General features: G+C 46.6%; 3 protein-coding genes across 3 annotated transcripts in view; 2 read left to right on the top strand and 1 right to left on the bottom strand.

Moving 5' to 3' along the window:
* LOC125950060 (lysophospholipase-like protein 1) overlaps positions 1–175 on the top strand; it is a 1461-nt gene extending 1286 nt beyond the window's left edge. Inside the window, exon 2 of the mRNA XM_049677650.1 lies at positions 1–175. This exon is cut by the window's left edge and continues 983 nt beyond it. The gene's annotated coding sequence lies outside the window, so the exon portion shown is untranslated.
* Positions 176–2855: 2680 nt separating this feature from the next.
* LOC125950025 (hexosaminidase D) lies at positions 2856–7707 on the top strand. Its single transcript, XM_049677589.1, has 4 exons — positions 2856–3194; positions 5090–5488; positions 5565–7138; positions 7226–7707. The coding sequence occupies exons 2-4, from the start codon at positions 5161–5163 to the stop codon at positions 7388–7390; spliced, it is 2067 nt and encodes a 688-aa protein (XP_049533546.1). The 5' UTR covers positions 2856–3194; positions 5090–5160; the 3' UTR covers positions 7391–7707.
* Positions 7708–7811: 104 nt separating this feature from the next.
* Positions 7812–10000, bottom strand: part of LOC125950026 (zinc finger protein 525-like) — a 2509-nt gene continuing 320 nt past the window's right edge. Inside the window, exons 1-5 of the mRNA XM_049677590.1 lie at positions 9922–10000; positions 9540–9853; positions 9165–9473; positions 8314–9096; positions 7812–8237 (exon numbers count right to left, since the gene is read on the bottom strand). The exon at positions 9922–10000 is cut by the window's right edge and continues 320 nt beyond it. Coding sequence (XP_049533547.1) covers positions 7839–8237; positions 8314–9096; positions 9165–9473; positions 9540–9853; positions 9922–10000 — 1884 coding nt within the window. The 3' untranslated portion in view covers positions 7812–7838. The remainder of the gene's footprint in view (positions 8238–8313; positions 9097–9164; positions 9474–9539; positions 9854–9921) is intronic.

Consider the following 10000-nt stretch of genomic DNA (forward strand, 5'->3'; position numbering starts at 1 on the left):
AGGGAAACAATGCAAAACGGTCGATTTTGGAACGTTCATCAGAGGTAAAGTACCTCAAAAAAGAAGAAAACTATCCTTGTAGTTATGATAAGATTAACCGTAAATTATTAGATCCCATCATAGTTCGTTCTAACGATACCAAACCAATAAATTTTCTACAGTTTTTACACTGATTACTCAAGTTCTTAATCTACTAGCGTTTCTCTCTTCATTGGACCATGCTGTCGATGCAGACGATGGGCTGGATATGTCACGGGAATCGACGCACCGGTGACCTACATTCTGGTCTATGATCCCATAGACAGCCATGGAGAACATTTTGCCGTGCACATATACACCTACATAATAGAGGTAAATGCCGGGAAAATGAAAAACAATGAACAGGGTTGCGTGTTCTTAATGATAGCTTTTAGAATTGCGATTTTACTCTGTCGTCACGTGTTAGTCTACAACGCCTACGTTACAGGCGTTTTCTGGTGTGTCCTTTGGGGCCGCAACGGAACAGCTTTAGTTGTTGGTAACACCTGCCATGATAAACATGAGCTCAGATTGTACTTCCGAGAGTGCTCCACCGTCAAGTGCATCCAGTACGGTTGCGGAACCGCACTTTGTATCCCGTACGGTTCCTGTGCTCTTTGTATCGGAGCGTGGTCTACAGTTAAGAAAATTCCATTCGCTACTGCCACATGGAGGACGTGGGTCGGCCACCTACACTATACAGTTCTGTGATCTCGAGCGATGGGTAAGCAAGGATCGTACCGTACAAGTCCTCTTTGTTAAGAGATTTTAGGATCTGTCCCTTTTGTTCGCTTTGATAGTCTGGCGGCAACAAAGTGGTCACCGTGGGTCTCACACCTGATTGTTCCAATAATGCGTCGGATACATCGTCGAGCAATTCCAATATAGCGAGCAATCCTGGAGCAACGGCAAACACGAACGTTATACGCGCTTGTGGTACCCAAAGCGATCGATAGCCAACAGAAGGCTAGGACCTCAACTGGTTCTGGTTGAGCGTTCTCCTCAACACTACCAAGTGAGTACATTTTATTATGTCTATTCATTTTTTTAAATAAATATTACTAATCAAAGGGAAAGGTTTTACAAAGGGAAACGAGATACAAAATTATTTTTCAATATTGCTATAAGGATCAGCGTGTTTCTTGCTATTTCAAACGACAAACGGTTCGTTCGATAGTATTGATTATTAGGAATAATCAATGATTCATTAGTGAGCCACATACTCTGATAAAACGATGGCATAGCGTTAAGAACATCTGGTGCATTAATGAAATACTATCTAAGGGTTAGATTGCTTCGCCTTATTCTCTGCTGCTACCGATAGCGACCCGCACACCGTATTCGCAATTCGGCGTCATTTGCAGCCACGGCATTAGTGTCACTCGGATAACCATATTTAATGAGCAATTTTACTGCTTCGTAATAGTCATTGGATTTCCATAAATTCTCGCCTCGCTCGCCATTTGTTCACTTCCGCCAAGTTTAACGCCACACGCTACAACGAGCTCACAGGCTTCAGGCTGCAAATGAACTGGAAAACCGGTTGCACTACATAAAAGTTCACTAATTAATGCAGAGTGACAATGTCATCGTCGCAGAACAACCATCAATCGAAATACTCATTTTTCTACTTTCAATCTACCTACATCGGTCCTGTAGGCTAGCATCTCACGTGGTCTTCTAGGGCGTATCCGCCGGGTTGGTAATCCGTTCACAGAGCGCATCGACAGTCAGGACTTCTGATAAGCAAACATAACAGGAGAGGGGTTGTACCCACCCAGGAAAAAAGCATTCCAGGTGTATGGCCTCGGTTCATCACTTATTTAATTTGCCGTCGATGCAATCAGTACCGACCGGTTTTGAAGGTTCAGCATCGCTCGTGGGGATTCGTTGCAGAGAAATGGTCCAGTAATTTTTTGCAAAAAATGGCCCAGTCCTAAAACTATGTTGGTAATGTTTGTTCGTCAGCATTCTAGCTATATGACACATTACGGTCTGATTGCCGAACCGTTTGTGTAACTTAGGCGGAACGAGCTGGTTGGTTAGCATACCGTGATTGAATATCCAATTAAAAGGAGTCAACGAACCAGCTGGCTCATTGAATTTATTTGACTTTGGATTAGCCCAACATACGATAACGACTTATGATGACGATTCTCGTTAACAAAGGATTGATCCTCCTTCCGAGACGGTCTTGAGTTCGTCTTGTATTGAAGGAACCCTTGAAATTACTGTTTTAAAAAATAGTTTGTGGAAGCTAAATTACAACGTGTTAACGACGGTCAATCTAAAAGAATCAAGAACAACCATATAACTTTAGTTGTTATAAGTTTTATACTAATCTCCTGAAGAATTTTAAGTTTCCAAAAGCAATTGTGCACCTTTTTTTATTAATCACAATGAAAGATTGATTTGTGAGTTATGGTAAAAGTTGCTTCCTGCTGCTGCTTACTTGGATGTTAATATGTTGGTGTGTTAATAGAATGCTGGTTAAATCCTGGGCGTCTAAGATCTTGGTCCTTGTACTGATTTGCAGTTTGAAAATGATCAAATGAACCTCGCATTCGTCTTAGGTTTTTGTTCATGATGATCCCAGTATGCCTATCATCTCCTATCCCGAAGCAATCCCCCTTATTATTGGAACATGCGGATTCTGCGCGTTGAACCAACGCGCCATGCAACAACAAAAAGCGCGCCTCGGATGAACGTTTTGCAAAAAGCATCCCAAAACAGGGAAAGAGAGGACTCCAAACATTGCTCCCCGTGTGACCGGATGCTGGAGTAACAGCTATAAAATGGTCCGCCGTCTTTTTTGCCGGGTTCACTCGTTGGAATGCGCTGAAGCCATCAGCATTTGTCCCGGACGGACAGGTGGCGCGGCGTGTCCTTTCTCGTGTATCGGTGACATCAATGTGCTATTTCTCGTGAATGCTCTGCTCTGTTCGAAGGACTACAAATCCGAAAATGTAACCGTGACCAGTGTTCTGCCGGATGTGCTTACTTTTATGGCCGTGGCCGTATAGTAATACGCAAGTAGCTGATTGATTCAGGGTGGACGGTGCAAATTCTGTGCTAGCAACAGCAACGCTGTGCTGATTGCCAGGTGTCCTTGGTGTCAACAAACGGCTTATGAAAAGCAGCAAAGCAAAGTGGAAACACGAGGCTACATCTATAAGGTGAGAGAGAAGGATTCAATCTAAAATTTGAAGTGTTTGCTCATGATTTCCGTATGATTAAAGAGTAGTATAGTGCTCAGCATTACTTCATTAAAGTCCATTGTCTCGTTATTCCCACCCTGCTGTACTATGCGGCACACCAGCCGAACGTGACCAGCTAGAGTAGCCCACACGATTTATGCAGATGACTACCATTGAGATAATAGTCCTCGTTGATAATTCATGCACAGAAACCGTAGGATAAACCGATCCGACTCACACTCCAGACCTATCCCAAAAGTGTTACTAAAACGATGGAATGATGTCCGTCATTAGTTATCATCTAAGTGACCCGAACGAATGGAACCGGCTGAAACTACATAAGCCCCACTAGAGACGTTGTTCCCGAGGGACGGTGGTGCAGAAGCAATCCAAGCAGTCGCCATACGCAATCATCAAAATGCAGGGCACCAACTGGGATGTGAACGATTTGAGGTTCGTCACCGTTGCTTCGCGAAACTGAAAAAAACTTAATCAATTCCACTGGAATCAAGCAACTCTTGAGCACGTCGTTTTGGTGGTTTGGTGCGAAATTCCCTTTTTTCGCATTCCTGCCGGTATTTGGCTCCGTCTTCGGATACCGGAGATGTGACAGACGACGGCGGAACAACCGCCAAACGAGACAAGGCATTCTTTCGAGCTGTTTTCTGGTTTTCATTCTCCCCTTTACTCCATCAAAGCACCACATCTTCCTGTTGAAAGCAAAGCACATATTGCAGAACAGTGCTTCGTTAGATCGTTGTATCCAGTCGCAAGCACTCACCCGGTGCATGATTTGAAGATTCGATGCGTTTTCCAGTTTTCTGCTACCCCCGCCTCTAACCCTTTCCCTTTGGCGAGACGTAAGCCACAGGACCAAAGCAATTCGGCGTCAGGGCGAATTGCCGACAAATTCACATATTTTCGCGGAATACCCAATAAACACATTCACCCAGCTCGTCATCCTCGGCCCTTTTATGGCAGGAACACGGCATGTTCTGCGACAAGTGCAGAAGTGGCCCCGTCGGAGGGGTGAACATGTGAATTTTTAATTTCCCGAGTGTCTCGTGTCCGGCCTGCCGACCGGCCAGATTGCAACAAATTAAGGAACTCGGGCGAGGCATTTGGTCCCTTGAGGGAGAATAAGGTGCAAAGTGTTTAGGGTGCGTAACTCATACATTATTAATTTCACCTTAGCAACAAGCCAAAGCCACCCGTTATCCGCTTTTCTCCCAGCGGCTAGATTTTAAGAAGTTTCATTCGGACGTTTAAGTGTGGAAATATGAATGTAAGTACGCCACGCTACATAGGCTGCTAGTCTGTTATGGTAGTCCAGCTTGGCCTCACGTGCTTGCGTTACTACTGATGATCTGGAGAAGAACCCCTTATTAACGTAGTTTCTACTTCAGGCACTCTGGTAACATGCTACAACCTTCTATCCCTTGGTTTTCAACGATACAGCTTAATTTACAAATGGCTGCTTTGCATTTGATTTTTATGCTTATATTTATTTATTAGAGGAATTGCGGCGTATTATTTAACGACGATTCACTACTAAGCCATTTACTATTGGCTAATATACAGCTCTTATACAAGGCTTATGGAATAACTACTCCGGTTCTACTGTTGTTCCACACAATTTTCCACACAATAGCTACTAATTGTTTATTCTGCTTCTCTACATCACCTACGTATGGTGGGCTAGAGAGTTTTCAAAAGACTTACCAGATCACGTGGTTTTCATAAACCATGACGAGATTCAATTACAAGATGTTCATGAAAATTGCGATTCCGACACCTTATTGAGTGTGTTTGATCCTTTTAGTACGGCCGGAAATTTCACGAAACTATTCAAACGTATTTTCATTCCCGTGCAGATTGTAACGACGAAATTTCAATCCTAAACCGACGGATTCGTCGGAGGTGGACATTAGACACTGAATCCAGGATGCATTCACGGGTGTTAATGGTTTGCTGGCGACGCAAGCTGTTTTTTATCGGGGCCGCCTTGCTGTTTCTGTTCGCGCTGTGGTTCTGGGGTTTCCTGTACACGACGCACATCACCGAGGAAGGCGGTAAGATCGTTTCGTTGCGGGAACTAATGCTTGGGCGTACGCATGGTCGTCACGAAAGTCTGCTTCATCGGTTGGGCTTCTCCGATGCGGCCCCCAACACGGAAACCGCCGCATTCCGGACCTCGTACGGCGGTGGCTTGGTCGCCAATGGAGGGGTAAGGTTCGTAAAGCCCACCACACCAGCATCGGGCGTAAGTAAAGGTCGGTTATCGCACTACGTACTCGTGATAGCTGCAAAATCTGCCTTGTGATTCTAACGATTGATTACTTGCTTCAGCACGCCAGGGTAATGAGTGGGATACGATCATGCAAGATGACCATGACGCTCGACACGGTGGAGATGAAAAGGTGCAGCGGCAGATCTCGGACGAAATGCGGATCGCCGCAGAAAGGCAAAGTCATTACGAGCATGAACTAAAACGGATGGGTGTACCGGTAATAGCTGGAATTGGTCCCGGTGGTAAGGGAGGATCACCGGTACACAGATTGGTGCATTTCGATTTGAAAGGAGCCCCACCGAAGGTAGCCTACCTGAGGCGTTTACTACCAATCTTGAAGACGCTCGGTGCAACGGGCATACTGCTCGAGTACGAGGATATGTTCCCTTACGGTGGTTCACTAGCACCATTGGCGGCCCACAACGCCTACAACCGAGACGATCTGTTGCAGATCTTGAAGACGGCATTCGCCCTGGGACTGAACGTTATACCACTGGTGCAGACATTCGGACACCTGGAGTACGCACTGAAACTGAAAGAGTTTACTCATCTCCGCGAGACGGAGGATTCTCCGCAAGCGCTCTGTCCGAGCTATAATGCCTCCATGGCATTTCTGGAGGAACTGCTAGGCCAGGTGATCGAATATCACACACCGGCAGACAACGAAAATCTACTCCATCGGGATGACATCGAGCGGCTTACGCCTAAGCTGACGCACGTACACATTGGGTGCGATGAGGTGTTCCGGTTGGCCGAGTGTTCTCGCTGTCGGCATCGACCCAAAGATCAACTATTTCTCGATCACGTGTATAATGTGGCAACAATGATACGACGTCGATGGCCCAAGCTGCGCATCATCATCTGGGACGATATGCTGCGTCACATGTCGCTCGAGGCACTTCAGGCGTCCGGCATCGGACCGTTAGTTGAACCGATGATCTGGGTGTATACGGAGGACATCTACAAGTTCGTCCAGTCGACCACCTGGGAGAAGTATGCGTCGGTATTCCGGACAGCATGGGCTGCGTCGGCATTCAAGGGTGCACACGGTGAGGGCCTGCTCATGCCACCGATACGACGTCACCTAGAGAATACGCTTCGATGGTTAGCAGTAATGCAGGGCGAGGGGAACCGCTTCTCACACGGTTTGCAAGGACTCGCACTAACCGGCTGGCAACGGTACGATCATTTTGCCATCCTCTGTGAACTGCTTCCGACCGCTTTGCCTAGTTTGGCCGTCTGTTTGTCCACGGCCGCAAAGGGATATTTCGATGTCAGCGCTCGAACCAACCCAATTCTAAGTAGTCTAACCTGCCCAGAACCGACCGGTGAGCATCACGCATGGTTAGAGCTACACAAGGACTCGCTCACGGTGACCTTTTCGCGCTGTATGTTCCCGGGCAGTGCGATTTACCGGTTTGCATTACGCCTCACGGCCCTGTTGGCGGAATCAAACGAGTACATCGAAGATATCAAGCAACACCGTGGTTGGCTTACGGACTATAACATACGTCACAATTTTAGCTCCGCTTCACGGGTCGATGAGTTACTCGGAGAGAACTACCGCCTCCTTAACTCCGTTTCCAACTTGGCACGCAATGCCGGCTCGACACTGGCTGAAGTATACGATCATGTAAGTATCGAATTAGACTTTCATTTAATGTTACGTATGTGTACTTTTCACTGCACCATACTTATTTTTCGATTTATGCTATCACAGTGGACATATGGAGAATTCATCGAGCAACGCATCTTTCCGGTACTAGAGGAGCTGAAACGGATGGAACGGGCGGGCGAAGCGCTGCGTAAGCGTCGTGTATGGCCACAGCGTCCGTTGCCATACCTAAAACCATTCGAAGTTCTCGGCATCGACGAAAAAACCTAGCTAGCCGAGTACGTCAAGATACCGTTCCGACACTGAAAGCCGGAATCAATCTTGATGCAAGCGTCTTGGTCAACTAGATTAATTCACCGGCTCTATTGCTCTAACCGTATTGCGACGGACTGGGCCTAGAGACTTTTCACTAGTAAACTGGTGTTTTTCATCAGCAGTCCGACAAAAATTGAATGCAAACAAGACTGACCGCACCGTGCTATTGGTAGAGTATCTAGAAGTGAGTGAAAATCCCGCATCAAACGGAGCTAGTGGATAGTACAACACGACACAGATAGGCAAATGTTACGTCCAATAAAGACCGATCATAGTAGCTATAGAGCCGTACCACCGCGAATCGTTCTTTCAGAGCATACTAAATCGGATATTCCAGTGTTAAAGCTTAAAAAGAACTCTACCATACTTACTCCGTTAGTCGATTTCGATTTTTGATTTCAATTTATTGCGTATGTTCCGCTCTAATGTGGGCATCGAGGGATTGCTCAGTCGAGAAGCTAATCGTACACATCGTGCAAATCCACTCAAATGATTCTTGCTGCTGATGATGTTGCTGCAGCTGCTGCTGTGGCTGCTGCTGTTCCTGGCTCTTAAGTGATGTATTGCCCGTTCCCAGGTGCATCCGACGGTGTACCTGAAGCGGGGTGTGTTGGGAAAACGATTGTCCACAGATATCACAGCTGTAGGGGCGCTCCTTAGTATGTGTGCGCCGATGCGAGTACATAGCATTGCGGCGAGCGAAATCTTTGCCACAGATTTCACAGACATACGGCTTCAAACCCGTATGCTTTGTCATGTGTATTTCCAGGTCTTTGCGCGTGAGATGCGCTTTGTTGCAAACCTGAAATCGTCCATAAATGAACCGTAAGTGTTAGAACAGGCTCTAGTAACTAAGGTAGTATCACTGATCGTCTTACCTCGCAGATGAACGCACGCTCATTGCGATGGATCTTGCGGTGGACGGTTAGATAGCTGCGTGAAGTGAAACTTTTGCCACACTCCTCGCACGGATAGCGCACCTCTGCCCGATGGTGCTGCTGAATATGCGCCTGGAGGAGCGATTTATTGGTGAACTGTTTATCGCACTGATCGCAGCTGAACGGCTTTAGCCCCAGATGTCGATTCTGATGATCTTGCAACGCTTGCTTCGATTTGTACGTTTGTTCACACAGGTTGCACTGGAAGTGTCGTTCCAGATTATGCGCCCGACGGTGCGCGGACAGATAACTACGGTTTTGAAAACCCTTCGAGCAGATATCGCAGAAAAACTCAAAAGTGTTCGTATGCCGTGCGAGATGCTCTTCGAGACCGATGCGGGATTTGAACGCTTTTGAGCACCCATCGAAGGAACACTTGAACGCTGCCAATCGCAAATGTGTGTTGCGATGCACTTTCAGCTTCTGCCGACTGTGGAACGTTTTGAAGCACACATCGCAAGTCTTACCGTCCAATGCAAACACTTCCGAGGTACGGTTTATGCTACCGGGAACCGTTTCCGGTACACTCGGTTGAGGAAACCCATCGTCGGAGTCATCGCTCACACGAATCGATTGAACAGATTGCGGGTCTAGTTCAATGGTCGACGAAACGACAATCGATTGAGAAGCATCATGTCCGGGAATCATTGACTGATTGATGATGTGGTCCTCACCATGTACAGGGTCCATGCTTAATCGTTGGACCTGTATATCGCTTATGGACTGGAAAAAGTAATAGAACGCGGTTCATCATAATTACTTTTTTCTCAACCTTACTGTATACTGCATACCGATTCTTGATGACCATCCGACGGTGTCTTCAACCCTGCGAAATCATCGTAGCTGATGTCGTTATCGTCTGCGGTAGTCTCGGCTCGGTGCATACTCTCTTGGGTAGTGATCGATGTTCCGATTTCGACATAAGGATCGAAGCATGCGTTTACTTGAGTTGCCGTTTGTAATGGATGTAACTGTTCTTCAGGACGATGATGCACCAGATGCTGTTCATCTTGTGGTTGGATCGTCAAACCTTGCTTTACTACATGTTCGGAATACTTATCATCCTCATTTTTATGAATAGACATCTCCAAGCCGTGTTGCTGTAAGACAAATAGTGAAAAAAGAATTTCAATACCGATATCGAGTAATTCCTTTCAAAAACATACTTCGAAATCATCACCATTCGTCGTGAAATCTAGATCTTCTTTTTGCAGGCTACGCATGATGTCGTCATAGTCCCGATTCAGTTGGGACTTTTCCGACTCGTCCATCATAAACTCGTTGCCAGTGAAATTAATATCGGCCAGGATTTGATGGTGCTGCGCATCATCTACCGCTTGCTGATTCGAGTGCGCCACTTGGCTCGTCGTTGGCTGTTGAGGTTGCAGTTGGCCCTCCATACAGTACTGCACACAATCGTTGCCGGCTACCGGTTCCGTCGAAGAGCAGGTTGCTGTAGTGGGAAAGTATAGCAAGAGACCTGCGGAGCAAAGGACACTATAGTTCTGTTCCTTCGTAAGCTGTGGGGCTGGTGTCTGGTGTACCTACCATAGTAGTATTCCTGGTTTTTCAACGCGGTTTCACGGAACGTTGCGAACAGCTCGAGCTTGAAGAGGCAATCCTGGCA

The sequence above is a fragment of the Anopheles darlingi genome, chromosome 2, assembly GCF_943734745.1.
Source record: "Anopheles darlingi chromosome 2, idAnoDarlMG_H_01, whole genome shotgun sequence".
Taxonomy (NCBI): Eukaryota; Metazoa; Arthropoda; class Insecta; order Diptera; family Culicidae; genus Anopheles; species Anopheles darlingi.

Coding starts and splice junctions, on each gene's coding strand:
- LOC125950025 (XM_049677589.1), top strand. CDS start 5,161: ATGCATTCACGGGTGTTAATGGTTTGCTGGCGACGCAAGCTGTTTTTT. Junction 5,489..5,564: donor AGCATCGGGCGTAAGTAAAG/GTCGGTTATCGC, acceptor TACTTGCTTCAG/CACGCCAGGGTAATGAGTGG. Junction 7,139..7,225: donor TGGCTGAAGTATACGATCAT/GTAAGTATCGAA, acceptor ATGCTATCACAG/TGGACATATGGAGAATTCAT.